Source organism: Pseudozyma hubeiensis, assembly GCF_000403515.1.
Source record: "Pseudozyma hubeiensis SY62 DNA, scaffold: PHS47, whole genome shotgun sequence".
NCBI classification, from domain to species: Eukaryota; Fungi; Basidiomycota; class Ustilaginomycetes; order Ustilaginales; family Ustilaginaceae; genus Pseudozyma; species Pseudozyma hubeiensis.
Window position 1 is genome coordinate 265,023 of NW_012133829.1, and position 21,196 is coordinate 286,218.

A 21,196-nucleotide genomic window follows, 5' to 3' on the forward strand; every position below is an offset into this window, starting at 1 on the left:
TGTCGCTGTGTGAAGGTGTGTTGTGGGAGATTGAGATTGCATTGAAGTTCGACAGGATGTGGAAAGGCGACATGAGACATTCACACGAGCAAAGAAGGACTCGTCAAAAAGCGACACCGACAGTCGTCACTTGCTCCTCAACCACCAGCACGCCCTCCCTCGGCGGTGCGACCCTCAGCACTCCGTCGTCGTCCTCCTCGTCGATCAGCGGTCCAGCAAACACCACCGACTTTCTCCTAGCCCGGTCGCGCGCCAAACCTGTCTCGCCACGAGCTCGTTGTGATGGTGTACGAGCGGTGAACAGTACTGGCAGGGAGAACGACTTCGTCATCAAACCTCCCATCTCGCTTCCGCCCGCCGAACCACGACGACGCGTTTTGGCTGTGATACCTGCCGACGCGCACACCTCTCTCTCGTCATGACGCTGAACCTGCGTTGTCGATGGCAGATCGCGATGCGTGACAGGCTGCAGATAGGCTTCTGCTGAAGAATGATACTGGTCCCTTGGCAGTTCTTGACGGATGTTCATTCGAGGCACTGCATCTGTAGGGACGACGGCAGAACGCTGTTCCGCAATCTGATGCAGATGAGCTTCAGCACGTATGTCGAGCGAACTTTTGCGTTGTGGTACCTTGATCTGCCTCGGAATGGCCGTGGTAGAGGCAGACTTTGGCATCGTCTGTTCTGATTGCGAGAAGGCGAGTTTCGGCCTAGCGCCCAGTCGCGGCTGAGAACTCTTGGACCGAGGTAGAGAAAGATCTTTGTTGGCGAAGGAAAAGTGACCGTGACCGTCTCCTGAACGGGATGGGACGGGTCGAGGTCGATTGAGCACTGAACACGCAGAGATGGTTGTTCGGCGAGCTTGTGAGATCTGCGCTTCTTCCTCCAAGTCGGTGCCGTTTCCTTCCTCGTCCAGACCTGTCTGCTTCTCCGATGCGAGATTAGAGATCGATACTGGGCAGGAGGCGGAGCTGGTCAACGACGACGCCGGCTGCGAAAAGCTTGGTTGCAGGGAAGAGTTGAACCTGAAAGGGTAGATTGAGGAACTTGTCGAGTAAGGCCTACATCCATCGATCACCGCAAGATCGACCTGCTTTGGCGAGAAAGATCTCGTGGTTGCTGAACTACTCTGGGCGGGGAACGGCGACGGCCACTTGTCCAAAAACATGGGCGAGGCGCCATCCAATCCCAGTTCCGGCGTCGTCAAGGGGGGCGTCATCAATCCGCTTTCAACTGAAGCGCATGTCTCTACCGCGTCTGACTGCCATTCTTGCGAGTTGATGAGATCGTCATCTACCAAGTAGCTGAAGTCTTCGCCCAGGAAGTCTTCGGAAGCGCTGGATTCTGGTTGGAAGTGTGGACGGATGGTGACGTCTTGATCGTGGTCGAAATAATGGTCCGCTTCACCCTTCGCATCGTCTTGATCGAAACTCGAGGAAAGCATCGAACCCAGGATGGGACTGCTCTGGCCCGAAGTCACAGCAGACGCAACGTTGGAAACCACTCTAACCATCTTATCTGCACCCACCACCTTGGGAGCAAAACTCTCCACTGTTCCTTGCCGCAATTCACCTTCGCCGTGCTCGTTCTCGCGATGTTCGACAGAGTCGCTCGAGCGTTTCCTCCCATGACTTCCCTTTCCTCTACGATACCTGTACCCTAACCCACACAAGTATGCCATCTTCTCCTCCACACTCCCACCCACCACCACCTTGTCTTTTTCGATTGACCCCGCCGAAAGCGGTAGCTCGCTCACCCCACCATTCAGCAACATTAAGCTCGCATGGAGCCTCGCAAGCTTCGCTGCATCCTCCGAACCCAGCCCCTCGTCCGTCTCGACACCGGAATCGGTCTCGCTCTCCTCCGAGACAAGTGTCTGGGAAGAGCACGAAGACGAGGAACCGCCTGCATTCCGAGCGAAAGAGTACCTCGGCAGGTTTGCAGCTGACTCGTACGTCGGTGGTTGACTTTCTACGGAAGAAGACGAGTCGAGGCTGAATCTGTGAGAGTGGGAAGCTTGACGCGGGGTCGGCGCGACTGAGGAGTAAGGCGACCATCCGGAACGTGGTTCTTCCAGCGCCGGAGAGAGGGGCATCCAGGATCGATGTCTCCATCCTGGTCCGGACGAGCTCCGGAGTGGTGGACTGGTATAATGGAACTTTGCAGAGGTCGATCTAAGCGCTGATTTCAACGGCATCGTCTTGCCGGGCGGAAGTGGAAACTTGAACGTCTCAGACTTACTCCTCACCTTCCTCTTCGGGTTCTTCAACCCGCTCGACAGCAGATACACCTTCTTCGCACTCGTCTCTTCCTCCCCCACACCAGCATCAGACAGATCCGGCGAGAAATAGCTCAACAGCACATCGTGGGTGGCCGATCCACTGGCACTGCGCTGCTTGACGCTAGGCTCGGATTCGGAGGAAGAAGAGCTGCTTGGGGTGGGCGAGCTATCGTATCCTCCAAAGGTGTGGGTGCTGCTGTGGGAGCGTGTCGAATATGGCCATCGCAACTGTGGTTGTCCGAGACCGAGTGTTGATAGGGTTGCAGATTTGGGCTTGACGTCGTCGAGAGGCGGGAGGGTTAGGCCGATACCGATTCCTAGACCACCGATTGCTGCGTTCATGGTGGGAGAGACGATAGTGTGGAAGAAGGTTCTGATTATACTTGTCGGACACCAGAGGCTGGCACTTTGACGTTGATCTCTAGTCCGGCTAGAGATGAAAGAGATGCTACAGAGTCGAACGAAGAAAGAGGACGAATTGCTAGTAAGACATCGATCAACGATGTTCCGGATTGATGAAGAAGAGGGTATGGATGAAGTTGTGCAGAAGGAAAGGACCGAGATGAAGGACGGAAGCAAGAAGGAAATCAATGGCGATCCGTGAGGTAGATGAGACGCAGCTGTCTGCACAGCGACCACCTCACTTCTCGCGAGGGGCTTCGCCGAACTCCCATCACTAGAGGTGAACAACGCTGGTTGCGGTAGAGTTCTTCTCAACCGCGCCACTTTCCTCTCCTGTCCACGATCTGTACCGCTACGCAGGATATCGTCATGCTGCGCCCACGTCAGGCTAAACGACCCGCAAGTGAGCGGATCAAGAGGATGCAAAGGACAGCGCCTTCAAAATCCTCGTCTCGCGCTATTTGATGGGATATATCAATTCCGCGACATCAAGCATCGCGTTTTTCCGAGCCTTTCTGCCTGCATTTCGGTCGAGCTTTCTTTCCTCTTCCGACACTGTAATCGAGTTGTAGAAGTTGTTCCCCAAAACCACAGCGACCGGCTACGGCTGCACCATAGCGATGCAGTAGCTCGACAAGAAGAAGGAGGTGAGATCGGGGAGAGACTGGCTTCGATCGGGTTCATGGAGTCTTGGATGCCGTCAACAATTTTCCCGGAAGTCGGGGCGAGGTCGAGGTGGACCCTGAACGATTCTGTATTCACGCCTAACGCTTCTTGACCGTTCTTCTCATCAAACATTCTCTGTCGATACGGCGCCTGGTCAACTTTCCACCTCTGCCGTTGCTTGCTCATAACCAGCGCGAGCTGAAGACCTCGTCGACATGCCCCCGCGGATCCCCCTCACCCCAGAACAAAAGCGAATCAGAGTAAGCCTCCCCTTTGCTCCACCTCTTTCCTCAGCTTGATCGTATCTGACCCGTCATCCCCACTTTCTCATCCTCTAATACCCTTCATCTATCGACCATTTTCTCCACACTCTCTCGACTCGGAACCTCAACTGGCTCTCGGACGTTCGTCTCCACCCTCGCCTCACAACTGCTGGCGCTGCGCCAACACCAGACGATCATGGTCTCATTCCCCCTGCTCGTTGCGACCAGCGTAGTGCTCTTCAAACGACTCTACCTGGGCGAAGAGCAACGCACACTGCCGAGTCAGGGAAAGATCGCTTCTAAACCAGCATGATCACCAGCACTCGAGTAGAAGAAATGCAACAGGAGCTTTTGAAGGATACAGTGCGTGTGCGTGTGTGTGTGGTCAGGAGATTGTCGTTGGTTTTGGCGTGGTCGTAAGGATCACTCATGTAGCAACACGCTCGCTCTCAATAACGGTAATGAGGATCTTGCAAACCGTCGAAGCGAACCTCATCCCATTCACAAGATCACTGGAGGGACGAAGGTGGTCATGCACAGTCGAGCGATAACTCTGCGCCCCCTTCAAAGCGGGCAGAATGCGCCATCGACACTAATTGACTGGTAGACAGCAACGTAGTCGCAATCTGCGAGCCTTGCAAGCTCCGTCGATCATGGCAGCCAATAACGCAGCTTCCTCAAGTCGAGCCTCGCACTCACCTCACAACCCTCAACCTCCGACAGCACACCGCGCCATTCGAACGTTGAACAAAACAATGCAAATATAATTTGGACTTCTTCTCACTCTGACGAACTGAAGATCACCGCATCGCTCGGAAACTGCTCCGGCTCCTTCCCCAAACCCGCTGTTGCTCCACCCGACCCACTACCTCCTACTACTCCACACTTGGGCAGATCGAATTCCACCGTAGCCATGAGGATCATTGTCTTGGTCTCGTCCTGGTTCTTGACCTCGTGCACTTTGACGGGCACAGAGACCTCCTCCATCCCAGACTTGTCCTGCGTACGACGGTCTGCTGGATCGGACGTGTTCGAGGGGATGGCCGACTGGACGGCGCTAGGGCGGACGCGGAGGATGAGCCGTTTGCTCTGGTTAGGACCGAGCGAGCACGTGACGGTCGAAGAGATGCGTTTGAGTTCTTTGGGCTTCTCGAGTCCGATCGTACCGGCGCGGCCTGAAGGTGCGCCTGTTGTTGCAGACTCGACACCGTCCGCTGCCGTTGGCGCGCCATCTTGCTTGCTCGTCTCGCCACCGCCTGGCGTACCGTCCGCAGGTGCATTCTCACCCAACGCCTCCGCTGGCGCACCTGCATCTGCCGAGGCGGCATTCTCAGACGAAAGGCTAGGCACCTTGACTCCCAAAGCCGTCAGGCGTTCCTCGTACTTTTTCACCTTATCCGCATTCCCCTTCCTGCTGGCGATCTTGAGCTTCTGAGAGAGATTCTCGATCTCCTCCTCTTCCTCCTTCGACAGCGTACCCCTCACCTCGTCATCGCTCGCCGTGCTCAATCCAACGTCGATCAGACAGCGTTGACGCAGCAAATCGTGAGAGTCGATAGCAATCACAAAGGAGCGCGACTTCGACGTCGTGTTGGTCAACACAAAGCTCTCCGGGGTCGACAGCTTGCCCGGAGCGCACGCGCCAAAGTTGATCGCACCTGGATCGACCGCAAAATTGGGCGTCTTGCGCACATTGGCTTTCAGCACCACCGTCTGGTCGTTGTCGCGATCCGCCACGTTCTCCACTACCAGCTTCTCTTGGAAGGGCCCCGACATGGACGGCGAAAAGACAAACTCGACTTCGCGCTTGCCATAGCCAGGAACCACGCCGTACCGCCCGCTGCTAAGCTTGATGTCGCCACTGGCGATGCTGCCGCTTTTGCGGATGCAGTAGCGCAACGCCCACTCGCTGCGGTTCTGGATCAGAATCTTGCGCGTCTTGGCATCGCCCTTCTCCATGTAACCGAAGTTGATGTGGGGCTGACCGAGCTCGAGCAAGCTGCGGCATGTGTTGCTACGCAGCATCAGATCGCGTACCGGCAACTCGTCAGCCTCGAGCTCGGCCATGCCGGAGAACTCTTCGGACTGTCGGACGACGCCCATGTCAAAGTCAATCAGTCGCATAAAGATGCGGGAGTCTTGCTTTCGCGCGGTGCCTTGGATGTGGGGCCGTGTGCTACCGCTTGGATGGTACACCGCAATCACCTGCCCTTCCGAGCGCGGCGCCACCTCGAGCACCTCGAGCGGGATCAGCTTGCCGGCATCGATGGAGCTCTGCAGCTCGCGTCGTAGGTTGATCTCTGCTCTCACAAACTGCTCTTCTGCCTCGAGGCTGCCGAGGAAAAACGTGCTGAGCATGCTCGCCTGAGCTTCGACGGCGGCAAGCAGGTCTTCGATCGGCAGCCGCGACACGTCGACGGGATTCGACAATACCGGTGGTGCTTTGCGCTTTCCAGTCAGTGCGGGCGAGAAGTGAACGCGAGCCGATGCATCGCCTGTCTTGCCTTCTTTCGAACTCTTGCCATGCTGCCGGATGGCTGAAGCAGGTTGCGACTTGCTGCCCAATCCAGAGCTGGTGCTGTTCGCATCTTTCGGGGCCGCGGTGCGTTGCGATGCATCGCGTGCAAGAATGTCGTTGGCCAGAGGTGACGGCAGACGGCGCAATGTCATGGCGGCTTTGGCAGCTGAAGCCTTGGGCGATAGGGATCCGGCCTCGGATCGTGACTCTGCACCTTTGTCCTTGACAGCCTGGGTCGACTTCGACTTTGAGCCCGACTTCGGCTTGCTACCACCACCATTGCCCGTGTCGTCGTCGGCAGCATACTTTGCGCCAGTGGTCTGACCAAGAGACTTCGGCTTGCCGCCGGTGGTGATGTTCTCAAGCAGCGCGTACTTCTTGCTCTTGGCGGGAATCCGCTTGGCATCGACAGGCGGACCAGTGGCAAGATCGAGATATTCGAATTCGCTGATCAGCGTCCGATCTTTGAAAGTGATCGCTTTGCCGTAGCCCACCGTGATCCTTCCCTTGCCACCCTTCTTGAGCGCCGAGACCAGATTGATGGTAGGCTTGGTCTTACCCGAGGCGTTTGCCTTGCGTTGCGTCGAGACGATGCTGCCGTCCTCCTTCTTTCGATAGTGGCTGTGTTTCTGCGCTAGCCTCCAAGACGCATTCTCCGTTCGCACCGTGGTTGGCGAGTCGACCGAGATAGTTTCGAGGAAACGCTCCTTCAGGTCGGCGCCTTTCATCGAAGGTTTGCTCGACTTCAACTTTGACGAGCTGCCGTTGGCGCGACTGACACTGGCACCGTCGGCTGCTTCCGCGCTCGATTTCTGGGAATCGTTGAGCTGCGTCTCGCTGTATTTGGAAACTGCCGCTTTCGCCTCTACTTTCGGGCTCCTCTCGAGACCTGCGTCGGTGTGCGGGGCTTTGATGTAGAGCGTGACATCTTCGGGATGAGCAGGGCTCAGCTCGAGCGACAGCTTCTTGTCCGATACATTCTCGATGGTGAAGGTGCGCATGCGCGTCGAGTTGATGTCGACGTCACCGAAATCCACATAGTTTGCACCGCTGGGCGTCAGGATGCGGTAGAAGAGCGAGTGGAAGCTGATGCGCTGCTTGTCGACATTGCGAGATCGAACCTCGAAGATTTGATCGCCTTGTCTGTTGAGCAAATTCGCGACGGTGATCTGCTTCCGATAGGTCTCGTTGACCCTGCGTGGGAACGATTCGACTTTGAGCTCGACCGTCTGCAGTGCCGGGATGGCAACCTCGTCTCGATACATGCTGAGCACCTTGGAGACAAAGCGCAGATCCACTCGTGCCGTCAGCTCGGACCTGTTGGTGACCGAGATGTTGGCCGACTTGCGTGTGCCGACCTGCACCTCGCCTAGATCAATCATCTTGGGCGTGATCGAGATGAAAGAGGTGCAAGTGCGACTGTGACAGACTATGGTGCGCCTCTCGCGGCCGCCGCGGCTGCGCATGTTGGCCAATTTGGCACGCGAATAGTCGAGCGAGATGCGGAACGTCTTTTCCACGAGACGGCCCCCTCTGAATTCAGCGTCCCAGGCGACGCGCTCCGGTCGATACGACACAAAGACACGGTATTCTCCACCAGGACGTAGCATCAATTCTTCGAGCTGGTTGGTTTGCGCGTGCTCGACATTGCGCAATCCTGAGAGGGCTGCACCAGCAGTGTTGCGGTGCTGATTCCGACCAGAGGCCGTGGAAGAACCGGCATGGGACGAGCCAGCAGGGTACGGTCCAGGTCGGCTATCTTGGGATAGTGCAGTGTGGATTGAACGCACCGAATCGGCATCATCGTGGCGTTCGGAGACTGTCGCGCGTCCGCGTGAAGCAGGTCGAGACCTGAAACCGGACGAAGTCTGACTTTGCGGGTTGGTCGAGACGCTCGCCTGATCGTAGTCGCTGGTTGCTGAGGCGAGCGATTGCGGTCGACCCGAGTGGACGCGATCCATCAGGTTCAGGTGGGGATGTTCCGCCTGACCAGAACGCGCAGACTCCGCGGCCGAGGACACAAGCGGGGCAGTCACAGGTAGCTGCGACGGGATGCTGGCAGCTGGACGGACCGGCGAATTGGATCGCGACCCCGCTTGCGATGCCACCGAAGAAGCATCGACACCGTCTTCGTCTGTCTGAGCGCTCCCCCTACGACCTCGGAGCAAATCGCAAGCATCGCTGCCGTCTGCGGCTGGTAGCTCCAAGGCGGGCGGCTCCAGTGCTGCTGTTCCCTTCGGAACGTGAGCGTGGTGCGTCGGCGTCTTGGCAAGCTCGGAATTGGTGGCACCGTGCTCGCCTCCCGCGTCTGATTGTCGACAGTACTCATAGCCACTGGATGCGCCATCCGCTCCGAAACCTCCGCTGCCGCTGTCGCCCACGGACGACATCAAACTTCGGTCGTCGGTACTTGCCGATGACAGCGAAAGTTCGCTGACGTGAGCGCTAGGCGGAAGCTCCTCCTGTTCCAGCGAGTCTTCCTCGGCTTGCGGTGCCAACTCTGCCAACTGGAACATGACCTGGAAGCCCTTCTGCACTCCGAAGGATACGTCGAGCAGCACATCGGCATTGTTCTTGAGCACCAGCAGCTGTTTCGTCCAGTGACCGCCATAGCAATCGCCAAAGTCGAGATAGTCGCCAGAAAGCACGGACAGCGCGTCGTCCTTTGCGGTGCCTAGCATGTTTGCTCGAATGACGACGCGGATGCTGTTGGCCGAATTGTGCAACGAAGTGACGGTCAGGATTTGCTCGTAGTCACGACAGGGCTCCTGTGGCTTGAGCGAAACCTTGATCTGCTTGGACTCGAGGCGGGCGAGAACGAGTGGATCGTATGATAGTGACTCTTGATCTCCCGCCCAGACGGATGGTATCGCATCGTCGGTCTCAGCTTCGGTCAAGCTAATGGGCGGCGTCTGGAGCATGTTGTCGGCCTCTTCGAGCTTGACCTGACAGAAGCAATCGATTTCGGAAAGGTTGCGCAGCGTCAATGTTTGCGACTGCGAATGGCCGACGATCATGTCGCCAAAGTCGAGGTAGATGGCCGAGCCGTGGCTCGTCTGGGTGGGGGCGTGGAAATCGAGCGGGGCTTGCGTGGCGATGGCAGCGTCAATCAATGGCTTGCAACATTGCGCAGCGACAGGAATGCGGATCTTTTGCACTTCCCGATCGTCAGGCTGCGACCTGGACGCAGAAATGGCCGACGAGGCAGCCGAGGTAGATGCTGCCTGGGAGTCGTAGGTACTTGCCGGCTTCGAAGGAGTCGATGCCGAGGCCGAGGAGGACGACGGGATCAGGGTACTCGGCTGAATGTCGCCTTCACCCTCAGCGACAGCTAGAGTCCAGCTGGAGACGGTGATCGTACCGCGAAGGCCAAAGGCAGAATGGAACGGACGCGCTGTGTGCGTGCGAGAGGGAATGCGTGAGCCCCGCAATTCTGGCGCTGAACGCGGCGAGGTGAGTCCGAGCTCTTCAGCGCCGGCTGCGTCGCTGTCCTGATCCGAGGCTGTGGCGCTGAAGCTGTCCCGCTGGTCGCCGAAGGCAGCAGGCGTCGACACGGGCGAAGTGCTGTGATCCAGGCGGCCCGAGGGAGGAGCGGGCGAGGCCAACAAGTCGCCATACTGGATGGCTGCAGCTTGCGACTGAGGCGAGGTTGGCAATGGGTACGGCCAGGTACTGTTGGCACGATCTGCTTCGGCTTCATCTACGAAGTCGGCGGGTCGGAGGACTACGTAGACCTTGGTAGTCTGCTGTGGATCCAGAATGAACGAGTCGGCATTCTCGAGATTCGCAAGGACGTGCCTCCAACCCTTCAAGTTCTCGGATATAAAACCACCGTTCTTGGCCCAATGAAAGCTGTTCGAGGGCCATGCGATGGGTTCGAATTCGTTTCGAGACGATCGTTTGCGACGCATGAAGGTGAGGCCTTGACGCAGATCCGATTCGAGGCGGACGAGTGCGCTACGATCCGAACTGTGGTTGGTCACCATGACGTGATGGACGCATGGTGCGTGATTGATGTAGCTGCGTTCGAAGCGAAGGCAGTCTTGCACATTGACCGACACGATAGCTGGACCCTGAGAGTGCACCCTGAGCTCTGCGGTGTCGTGTAGCTGCGGAGGAACAATGTGTGCGAAAGTGGGAGCTTGTTTGGTGCGAGGTTGCAGAGAAGCTCCATAGCTGGTGCTGGAGGAAGCATTCTGGGTGGATGTAACAGACGAAGGGGGTAGGGAAAAGCTGCCGCTGGACGAGTTTGTGCGGAATCGTGTAAGGCCGCCGCCGTTGTAGCCAGTCTCTGAGCTGGACGAGGCCTGAGGTTGGTCAATTGGGCTATTGCTTACGACAGATCCTTGTTGGATCGCCGGAATTTCGGACGTCGCAGTGCTTCGGAAGGAGGGAGAACCCTGGCTGCTAGAATGCGAGCTATTGGCTCGAGAGGCAACGGTGGAACGAGATGGTTCGCTGACAGAATCCTCGGGAGCAGAGAGACGGTTCGGCAGCGATCGATTGTCGCGTGCACCGATGACAGGATTGGTGGATGGCACCTGCTTCGCCGATGGTCTAGAAGATCGTTCGGAGGCGAGACTCTCGCGGTCACCAAGGACTCGTTCAAAGGCACCGACCCATCGCTGTCCGGAGGAATGCGAGTCGCCCGGCTCCTCATCGACGTCGAAGCGGGGCGACTTCAGTTGATATGTGCCGTCAGCCATTGTTGTTCAGCCGGGATCACGAGTGGAACAAGTAGGTGAATGGAGGTCGATGGGGGGATGGTTCACAAGGCCAAGTCGTCAAGTATGTGTTGAAAGACGACGCCAGAAGCCGACAAGACGATATCTGTGGTGCTTCTGAGAATGGTCGAGGGTCCGATCGGACGGCCACAGAGGGCGATGACCGATTGAGTGGAAGATCAATTCAACATCATGGTTGTGGGTATATGTTCCAGAGGAGGAGATGGATCAGCAGCCAACGCAAGCTGCTGTTAACCAAGAAACAAGGACCGTACGAAGGGTGCGAATGACCAAAGGAGAGGAGTCGAACACTCCGTTGCGGTAGGGTCTAGCTGACAATCAGCACTGAACGCTGCTCTTTGTCGAGTTTGCAAATGGGCGTAGCTGCGGGTATTGGAAGTGGAGACAGAGGTTGAGTCGTTTCGTTCGAGATCGCTGGCCTTGCTTGTGACCAAGTCAGCAGAAGAGAGCTGGTGTCGTTGAAGTTGCGTACGGCAACAGCCGGTGGAGCTGAGTTGACGGTTGAGAGTCAAGATGAGGAGCTCGAGAGCTGTGAGGCTGAGCAGTATTGGCCGGCGCTGCGAACGAGCAAGCGAATGAATCGTGCTCAATGCTCGTCTCTTTCCGCTCCGCTACGGCTTTGCTCTCGGAAGGCAGGGAAGGGTGTCTGGCCGCGACACTGCCGATTTACAGTTTGGACTTGGCCTTTGCCTGTGGACCCATGGGTCTGACGACACGGGCCTGCCTGGCTACAGGGCCAGATTTCCGTTTCCACCGCCAAAAACAATTTTGGAACCGTCGGGTTTCGCCATCCACACTCACACCAGCCAGCCAGCCAGCCACCGACGCAATCAAAGATGGCTCGACTGGAGAACTGTGGATTTTGTTTTTTTTTTCCCTTTGGGTCTCCTCTCTCTCCCACCGCAGTGTCGCATAAACTCGCCTCGGAAAAGGCTTCGGCAGCTCAGTGAAAAAGGTCACACGCACCGCGCTCATGGCTCAACTCGTCTATGTGGCTCAAATTTCGCTCGGTCGAGCCGACTGATCACACTGTTCGAGCACGTCTACTGGCTCGAAGCGTGCGTGCGTGTGTGTGCGTCCTCGGCTGCTCCGTTTGCTCCATGGACATGGACGTGCATCCATCAGGGCTGCGGAAATCTGTCAGTAGCAGTCAGGAGGAAGGCGCTTCCCAAGCGCATCCCCAAGACCTTGCGGCAGCAGAAGCGAACTTTCAGGAATGTTTCGGTCGAACGGGAAACAGCATCTGCGGTAACGATGAGCAAGCGGTTCACCGGTGAGAATTTGCACCTCTCGGGAACGGCTCCCAGTACAGGTACACTTTTTGACGGCCACCAAAAGCCTTCGAGGTGATTGATCTACGTGAGACTTGATCCGATCGACTCCCCGATGACAGTCGATTTAGATTGCAATTTACACGAGGCTCGTCTGCGCGACGCGCTGTCCCAAAGTAACACTTTTCCTTTTCCTTTTCCTCCTTCTCCCATTGCTCTGCTCAACATCGCACCTGCTCTCATACATTTCGGGCAACGATGAGGATCCACGTCAACCTCCCCGTCGCGGGGCCCAGTACACTCAGCGCCCCCTCAAACACCCTTTCGCAGGCCCCGACACCACTCACCGCGCTCTCACCGTCCGGTGAGCTCCTCCTGATCGAACTTCAAGGATCGCTCGAGATCGAGAATTCTTCTCCTACCGGCAACCAGATCCTCGGCACCATCAGCTTCGATCCCACACGACAGGATCGACCTGTACTTATGATTTCGCACCATCGACTTGAAGGAAAATTCGTCAATTTGGTCAAACCGTTGGCAGTGTTAGAGAAAAGGGTTCGCGAGGACAAGGTGTTGAGCGATGTGGCGAACGGGAAGAGGCAAGGTGGGGAGGCGGTGGGAAATGTCAAGAGAGCAAAAAAGGAGGTGTCAGGGACAAGAGGCAGTTCACCGCCGGTAGAGACGAGAGCGAAGGACGCGCTGGATTTCAGCTCTTCACCACCGAGACAGACTCCTATCAAGTCGAAAATGGTGAGACATGTGTCTGGATTGGATGGAATTGATGAGAATGTTCCTGGTCCAGGCAACAGCTCAGAGCAGAACGGCAGGAAGTCGGACCGTACAGGCGAGGACGATGAGGATGAAGAAGAGGAGGAAGCCCAAACAGCAGTCTACTACGATGTAGTCAGCGTGATCAAGCGCAAGATTCTCTTTTCAAAACGTCCCGAACCCATCGTTCGGCTCGACACGTCTCCGACTGCTGTCCGTATCAAAGGGGCGTCTTCATAGGTCAGCCTCGATCTACATCCAAATACCCATCTGCAAACTCAAGTCACACACTTCGCACTCACGCAAGCAATCCATGCATTTTCCCCTCCGAATTCCTTTCATTTTTCCTGTGCGTCTATTGACCTTTGTACCTCTGTCCCTCAAACACACCCCAGATCCTCTTCAACAACACCTTTCCAGCGCTATCCAACGACCCAACCATCGCTGCGTCCCTCTGATGAGTCCCCATGATTGCACAGATCGTCATCATCCCCACTTCCAACTCCGTCCTGACGTCCACGGGAACCACACTGTTTTGAGCGGTGAGGCTCTTCAGATATGCCACTAGGACGTATGTCGCGTGTTTGCTGAACGCTCTGGCTAGGGATTCGGCTTTGACCGTTGTCGAGTCGGAGGCGCGGTGTTTGAGAGAGACGTTTTTGGCGACGAGGTTGGAGAGCAGGCGCGAGAGTGCACGTGCTTCCGAGTCTGCAGTGAGGGGAGAGACGAGGACGGGGTCCAGCCAGACGGGCAGATCGCGACGCAAGGAGCGACGTTGCGAGCCAGACGCTTCGATTTTGCCGGCGGCGTTGCGGCGAAGGCGTCGGAACAAGGTGATGAGACGTGACAGAAGCAGTCCCAACTGCGGCAAGAATCCGACGACCAGATCTTGTCTCGACCGCATCAGCGAGCTGAGCGTCGAAACGATGCCATTGAACAGCTTGGCGCGCATTGCATCCAGTTCCTCTCGCTGCATCTCCACCACACTCTGCAGAGGCTCGTCGCACAAGCTGGGCCCAGTGACGGTGGCAAAAAGCTGCAGCACTGCCCCCAAATCCTGCGTGCGCAAGAGCATCGCGTGATGGCTGCACAGCAGATCGAGCGCCGAGATCGCAGCCACCATCGAACAAAGTTTGACTCGCCCACCGTTGGCCATCGCATTACTGCTGGTCAGAGTGGCGAGCCAAGTCGAGATGTGCGATCTGGCGATTTTCGAGGTGCCTTCAGGAGCACCGCCAAGTACAAGACCCACGGTGCTGATGAGCGCAGCTTCGTCGCCATCCATCGAGGCTGCCTCTTTGGCGTCCACATCATCCACCGCGATGCTGGCAGAGGCAGTGGAACGAAGAGCAATCAAGAGTTTGGAGAGTACAACGTCGTACTCTTCCGCTCCCAGACGCGAGACGATGCGCTCGACACCTTGGGCCACGCGTCTCTGCTGTTGCAAGCTTGGAAGCGATGCAGTGAGCGCCGAGAATGCGAGGCAGGCTGCCAAAGCTGAGTTGCCGTCCGTAACGCCCTGGCCGCAGGCGTCGATGCATCGCACGAGCTCAAGTGCGACATCAGCAGCCGGCCGCACAAGCTTAGAAGCTTCGACCACGGCCGCCAAAGCATTGACGCGGCTGAAAACGATGCAAAGCGACCTGACGACTTGCATGGAGAGCCCTTGTAGGAGTTCCTGGAGCGTACCGTGCTCCCCGTTCATCGGATCGGCAAGCAGTCGAATCTCACGAAGATGGTAAAGCAACAAGTCGAGCGTCTGCACCACCTCGCCAGCAGTCCCGAGATGAGCAGACGACGATTGAAGGATCGCGTCCAGATTCGTCTGCACGCCTCCAGCTCCATCTTGCAATGCGGCATCTTGAGAATCGGCGCTGTTGAGAGTAGCCAGCATTTGCTGTGCAGCACGCATCTTGAGCGAGATTCTACCCTCGTCGTCGACATTTTCTACACCTGCATCCCGTCGAAGCTGCTTTACCACGTCAGAGAAGCGTTGCAATGCGCTCGAGTCTTGTCTGAGGCGCGAAAGTAGGACACGAGCTGCAGAGTGAAGTGCAGCCAGCGAAGCGCGCTCCCAATGATGCTGCAGATGGGCTCCATCGGCTTCGACAGCGCACACCGACCAAAAGGCTTGAAGAGACTCAAAGAGCTCGTCGTTGCTGACGCCGGCCTCTGTAGCATATGACTCTTGCACCCTTGCCAGCAGGCTGCGCAGCTCTATCCACTGGGTTGCTGAGATCGTTCCGGCAACCTTGTTGGTATGCTTAGTGGTGACAATTTCGCGGTCGAGGGAGAGGAGGGCTTTCAGGATCTGCCCGCGTGCGCTCTTGTTGACCCACTCGGATGGGGTGATGCAAAGCGCCGCTGTCGATCCTAGCCGGCGCTCGAGAGGCTGAGATGCCAGCTCTTGCTGAAGAGTGGCAACAATGTGCCTGCGCCAGTTCGGCAGCTCGAGGAACGAGGCGCTACGAAGCGCCGAAGATGTGATGTAGCGCATTCCGCTCTGCACGTCGTCGTGTTGCAAGCTTGGCTGTGCCGAATTGACGATTGTGCCAGCAAGCAGCTGCATGCTTTCGGTAGCTGCAATCGAATCGAAGAGCGGCGCCCATCGAGTGACAATCGCCATCAAGACGGTCTGCATCAAATCGGAACGCCTCCGGATCCTGTCGGGACGACCGCTCCATGCGCGGCCCTTCATGGAAGGGGCAGACGTCAACTCGCTCAAAAGGTCGTGAATTGGGCCGTCGGCCTCGGAAACCAAGCGACAGTAGCGAGACTGTCTCAGTCCGAGGAAGGAGTCCCTCTCTGCGCGCTGCAGCAAGCTCTGTACAATCTGAAACTGCAGCTGATGCAGCTCCGGACTTCCATCTTGCTTGACCGAAAGCAGCTCGATGAACGAGTCGGCACGCCCGTCGAATGCCTCTTCCAAACAGGTCAAACTTTCTGTGGGCAGAGAGCCGTCGAGCTTGACAGGTTCGGCAGGGTTATAGCGCCACTTTTCTGAGAGAAGCGCCTGTCTGACTCGCAAGGCAGCAGCAGCCACGCCGCAAAGCGTGGGAGACGATGCGGCTGTGCGTGTAGATGCCAGGCACAGGTCGATGCAGGGTACAATGAGGTTGTTGTGCAGCTCTTCCGCTGCAGCAGCGGACCGTGTGCGAAGAGTAGGTGCCAAGGTGACGCTCTGAACGACTTGTGCTACGATCTGCAGCTGCTTGATCAAAGCATTCGCGCCCTGAGCTCGATTTCCATCCACCTTGGCTGCATTGCTGAGAGACGTGCGCGCCTTCTTGGAAGTTTTGGGAGTAGCGCTGCTCTGCGATATCGAATCCAGGTTCTGCGCTAGGGAAGTGAGCCGCTGAATGAGCTCCGGCACCTGCATGGCGGTGACGCTGGCGCGACAGAGCTTGCCGAGTTCGGTCAGGAAGGTCTGAGACACGAAAAGAGATGCCGAAGGAGAGTCGTCGTCCGTCTTGGCGAGATGCTCAGCTGCGAGCGGGATGCTGCTGAGAATAGTGTTGACTAAGGACGGGACGGTTCTGAATCGCACATCTATGGCTGCTACCGCACGGAAAAAGTCCAGAGCTGCTAGCGTGGGAGCTGACAGATCCTCTGCCAGCCAAAGGGCCGCTTTGAAAACTCGTTGTGCGCCCACCAGCGCCATGACGGAGACCAGATCGTCTTCGACGACCGACTTTTCGAGTCGCCATAGCGAGGCGAGGCACGCAAAGTGGTCGGCTTTTTGATCCTGGGCGGCCAACGATGTGTCGGTAGCAATCTGACCCAGCTCGTGTTGAACAGTGTCGAAGAGTGCGCTGAACAGCGAGCGCCATTCTCCTGCTTCATCGGAACCGATGGTGTAGAGACTGTGGCGCTCAATCCCTGCAAGGAGATTTCTACGCGATGCTGCCTGATGTCCGCGGACAGCTTGAGCGCTGGTGACAAGGTGAGGTAGAAGGGGAAAGTACCACTGGGAGAGCATCGTCTTGCGGATCAGAGAGAGCTGAGCTTCGCGCACAGTGCCGGACGTCAGATGGCTAGAGGAGGCAATGGAGTTGAGGGCCTCGCTCCGGCTCAGCTTGGCACAGAGAAGGTCCGCTAGGATCGCAAGTGAGCCAAGTGCAGCCTGAGACAGATGCTGGTCCTGCAGAGAGGCGCAGATTTGAGAGACGACGCCCGATGCAGCGACGTGAGTTTCCTTCCAACTGGGCGTGCTTGTGTTCTGGGCGAGACGTCCTGCTTGCAAAAGGGATCGCTGAACGTCTTCAGTGAAGAGCGAGTCAGCAGCGATCTGTTTGACAGTGTCTAGAAGCAAAGCGCGGTGTGTGGATGCGGCGGTGTCATCCATGTTTCGAAGGCGCAGAGAGTGTAGCGCACGCAGGAGGGACGGCACTGCGCTGTTGCAAAAGTGTTGATGATTCCTCTTGGCGTTGGATCCATACTGCAAGGTTGTCGACCAAGTCGAAGTGATAGAATGAAGGATCGCATATCCAGTACGTTGCTCTTCCGCGGAGCGTGTTTGCCCAAAGAAGTCGAGCCACGCCTGTATAGAATCTGTCGCAGCTTCAACATTGGTGGCGGCTGTCCTTGAAGTGGCCGGCGGCAAAAGCTTCTGAAGGGAGCTCGCAGCTGTCTCCAGGAGTTGTTCGCGCTCTGCTAATGAAAGAGAAGCGTCTTGATTGAGTTGCCTAGCCAAGGAGCCTGCCAAAGTCAGCACTGGTTGTGTGTTCGCAAGGTGCGAAAGCCAGCTTCTCTTGGCAGCTTCTGACAGGTCGGAGCTTGCACTTATTTGGGCTGTCACAATGTCTGATAGAAGCTGCCAGGATGTTGGGTCTAATTCGACGGGGCTGGCGGAGATGTGCTGCTGTTGCTTGGCCTTGTTCTTGCCCTTATTGGGTGTGCTGGGGACTGAGGAAGAAGACGAAGACTTGAGCGAAGAGCACAGATGCTCGAGAGCCCATTGGGACAGCAGCTCGGCTTTCTTGGGTACGAAGAGGTCGTGCGACTGCCATGCGTCGAGAGCAATGTCGATCATACGTACCCCGTTTGGCGGTGGTTGGGGCACACGGAGCGTCTTGACGAGCTGTTCCGAGGTGGTGATGGAGGCCAGTGCAAGGGCTGATGGACCTGCATCGGCAGCCATTGCTTGTTTCTCCGTAGCCGGTGGCATCCCGATCCTTTCCGACTGGTCGATACTGGCGCTCGAGGTCAGCGAGAAGCTCGGCGGTGGTGGTTCGAGCTGTGGATGAAGCTGTGAAGAATTGGTGGTGAACACTCTTTGGACGTTGTGGAGGAAATCGCACCGAGAGCTGGAAAAACATTCCGGCAGCAGGCTGCGAAATCAAAATTCAAAGATTGGACCCTGAAAGAGAGAAAGTCGAAGCCAAATTTTCTTTCCTTTGTTTTCTTCTTATCGGGCGAGTGGATCAGTCAGAAGCTTGAATCCGGACTTGGAACAGCCATCATCCCATCTTCCTTGTCCTTCATTCCTCACCATCCCCGGCATCGACGTCACCTCTCCAAACCGCACAATGCTTCACGCCGTCCTTCGCACATTCGCCAGGCGCACGGCAGCCCTCGCGCCAGCACAAACGCGACTCTGCTCCTCCGCCTCCTCATCTTGTTCGTCTGCTCTGCTCAAGACCGCATCTACAAGCGTCAATGTAGCGTCTGCAGCTTCTACACGCTTCTCGACACAAGCCCTAGCTCAGGCATCATCAGCTGTCAGCTCAGCGCAACAGCAGCAGAGGGGCATGAAGGTTCGATCATCAGTCAAGAAGTTTTGCGATGGCTGCTCCGTCGTCCGACGCAAGGGCAGACTTTATGTGATTTGCAGCAAGGACCCCAAGCACAAGCAGGTATGTATGCTTTTTTCGCATCAGGTCTTTGTTGTATGCTCATGGCGCCGACATCCTTTTCCTGTACCTGCTCTATGCCACTCAACAGCGCCAAGGATGAACAAGAGTAAACCTGATCCGCAGCATCCTCTTCTGTCATCAATCTTGTATTTGTACACGCTCAGCAACTCCGTTATATTTTCTTTCAATGTTCATTGCGGACGGGACCGCGATACCAGCCTCACGATATTTGGATCATTGCAGGAGTCAGAAGAAGACAGGCGCATGCAATATAATTGCATGGCCATTGCTTGAATTCAACGACAGCGATGACAAGTGGCAGTCCCGTAGCGATGTCGATGTCAAGCCTGCTGCTCCTTCTCTTGCTGTTGCTTCAACAGATCTTCGATCTCGCGAATCTCCATCTCAACATCAGCCATCCTCTGGTTTACGCTGGTCAACCTCTGCTTCAACTTGTCCTCGTACTCCTGGTCCGATACGCTTCGGATCGGCATTGCCTTCTTGACCTTGTTCAGCCAACTTGACTTCTCTCCTTGTTCAACTTGCCCCTGCTTCGGCTGAACCTCGACCGCAGTCTCTGCTGCTTGAGACGCTGCCACCTTAGAGTCGCTCGGACCGCTTTGTGCTGTCATACTGTCCGGTACGGGAACAGCTCTCGGGGCGGGTCTGATCATCGTATCTCTGACAATCCTCGCCTCGTTACCTGCCAGCTGTAATCCGGTGCATGCGACTCCGAACGTCACTATACCCTTGTGAATCGCCGCTGGTCCTCTGGAAAAAGCTGCTGCACCAGCACCCACCACCGCACCCGCCAGACCCGACGCAAGCAGGTTGTGTGTATGCCGATTCTTGACCACTGTCCTCAATCGCATGTTCCTGTTCGCCGGATCAAATCCGCTCGAACTACGGTTGAGAACGGGCGACATGACGTACTCTCTCACAGCAAAGAACGGAAACGCAAACGCAAAAGTGCTGAAAGCCATCCTTGTACCGAGTACCGTTCCTGCTCCTTGACGACCTTTGAGCACGCCGTAGATCGAACCGGACACGCCACCGACGAGCGCTGAGAGGAGAGATCCTTTGACAACTTGCACCGGTGCATCGGATTCGATCTGGTATTCGGAGGACGCACTGTCTTCGACCACCGAAAGGATGCCGTAGCTGCGTCGAGAGCTTGAGTTCTGACGGCCTTTGGAGGCAGCGGGATCGTCGACGAATTCGTCGTTGCCCCATCCGCTCGATTGCGGAGAGAAGCTGGCAGGAGATGTCCAGCGCGGATCGTCCTCAGTTCCGGAGAGGGTCATGACAGGTTCGTCGCGGTTGCGAGGTTGCGATCGGCTCGCGTTGAACGGTTTGTCCGGTTGTGATGGAGTCGATGCTGTTTGAGACTGGTCGGAGTAGGAAGCCGACGGATCCTCCGAGTTGTTCTGCTCTGCTCGAGACGAAGTGGCAGAGCGGCTGTAAGCTGTGCGAGCGTTGTCCTGTCGAATGCGCTCCCACTTGCTCGGCTCGACACCACGGTCTCCTCGTAGTTGGGCCCAGCGTGTGCCTGGCCCAGTTCCGTCGGGCGCCGCGTTGGCTGACGCTTCCGTCGAGGTGTTTCGAGCACCGCTGCCACCGCTGCGTGTGCCGACAGTTCCCTGCGCTGTCGAGTACGCACTGAATGTATCCGCCGTAGCGTTCCTTTCATCGTATCCTGCGCCGTAGCTTTCTGCAGTCTTTTCACCGCCCCAGTTCTGCTGCGGCTGCTGCTGTTGATCAAAGTCGGCCTCTCCGTTCAAGCCTTTGGGTGGAGCGACCCCGACCTGAGGCCTCTTTCCCTGTCTCTGCTCCTCGATCGCCCCTGCCAGTACTTTTCGCAGATGCTGTGGATCCTCTACGTCCTTCAACACGTTCCTGCTGAGCAGGATCCCCGCCGGCATGGTCAGAAACGATCCACCCAGTCCTCCCACCACACACCAGCCCACTTTGGGAATCATTCGTGGCGGAGGCTTGCGTCTCGACAGCAGAATCCACGTTCCCGAAGCACCCAGCAGCCAGCCTGCGTACTTGGTCATGTCCACATTGCGCTTGATCGTCTTGAGCGCGGCAAGCTCGCGGTGCGTGAGCTGCTTCTCGGACTGGGTGCCTGCGAGGCCTGGGAGACGGGTGCCGCCATTGTTGCTGGACGGGCTCGAGCCGAAGCCGTCAGAATCTGCGGTGGATGCTCGACCGTCCATTTTTGCCGTCGACAGAGAGTCTCGATCGAGGTTGTCAATGTAAGTGCTATGGTGTGTTGTGTTCGGTCAGATGGCCTCGAACTTGTGCTCAAGCCATGGCGAGAAGGGCGAAGACTAAGCATCGAATCTGACCTGCGACGAGCGAAAAAAGTGGAGGCTGATTTTGAGGTTAGTTGTTAGGTTCGATGTCGCTGACAGACTTGTTTGA

General features: G+C 56.9%; 6 protein-coding genes across 6 annotated transcripts; 2 read left to right on the forward strand and 4 right to left on the reverse strand.

The window, feature by feature from the left end:
* Positions 1-103: 103 nt before the first annotated feature.
* Positions 104-2,623, reverse strand: PHSY_005094 (RNA-directed RNA polymerase; the record flags this gene model as incomplete). Its single annotated transcript, XM_012335705.1, has 1 exon — positions 104-2,623. The coding sequence occupies one exon, from the start codon at positions 2,621-2,623 to the stop codon at positions 104-106; it is 2,520 nt and encodes an 839-aa protein (XP_012191095.1).
* A 94-nt stretch (positions 2,624-2,717) lies between these two features.
* On the forward strand, positions 2,718-3,648 carry PHSY_005095 (hypothetical protein; the record flags this gene model as incomplete). Its single annotated transcript, XM_012335706.1, has 3 exons — positions 2,718-2,881; positions 3,071-3,330; positions 3,542-3,648. The coding sequence occupies 3 exons, from the start codon at positions 2,718-2,720 to the stop codon at positions 3,646-3,648; spliced, it is 531 nt and encodes a 176-aa protein (XP_012191096.1).
* A 744-nt stretch (positions 3,649-4,392) lies between these two features.
* Positions 4,393-10,836, reverse strand: PHSY_005096 (hypothetical protein; the record flags this gene model as incomplete). Its single annotated transcript, XM_012335707.1, has 1 exon — positions 4,393-10,836. The coding sequence occupies one exon, from the start codon at positions 10,834-10,836 to the stop codon at positions 4,393-4,395; it is 6,444 nt and encodes a 2,147-aa protein (XP_012191097.1).
* Positions 10,837-11,975: 1,139 nt separating this feature from the next.
* PHSY_005097 (hypothetical protein) lies at positions 11,976-13,154 on the forward strand (the record flags this gene model as incomplete). The annotated part of the gene is made up of 2 exons (XM_012335708.1): positions 11,976-12,014; positions 12,477-13,154. 2 exons carry the CDS (start codon positions 11,976-11,978, stop codon positions 13,152-13,154), a joined length of 717 nt encoding a protein of 238 aa, XP_012191098.1.
* A 115-nt stretch (positions 13,155-13,269) lies between these two features.
* PHSY_005098 (hypothetical protein) lies at positions 13,270-18,467 on the reverse strand (the record flags this gene model as incomplete). Its single annotated transcript, XM_012335709.1, has 2 exons — positions 13,270-18,244; positions 18,427-18,467. The coding sequence occupies 2 exons, from the start codon at positions 18,465-18,467 to the stop codon at positions 13,270-13,272; spliced, it is 5,016 nt and encodes a 1,671-aa protein (XP_012191099.1).
* Positions 18,468-19,110: 643 nt separating this feature from the next.
* PHSY_005099 (hypothetical protein) lies at positions 19,111-20,988 on the reverse strand (the record flags this gene model as incomplete). Its single annotated transcript, XM_012335710.1, has 1 exon — positions 19,111-20,988. One exon carries the CDS (start codon positions 20,986-20,988, stop codon positions 19,111-19,113), a length of 1,878 nt encoding a protein of 625 aa, XP_012191100.1.
* Between the last annotated feature and the right edge of the window lie 208 nt (positions 20,989-21,196).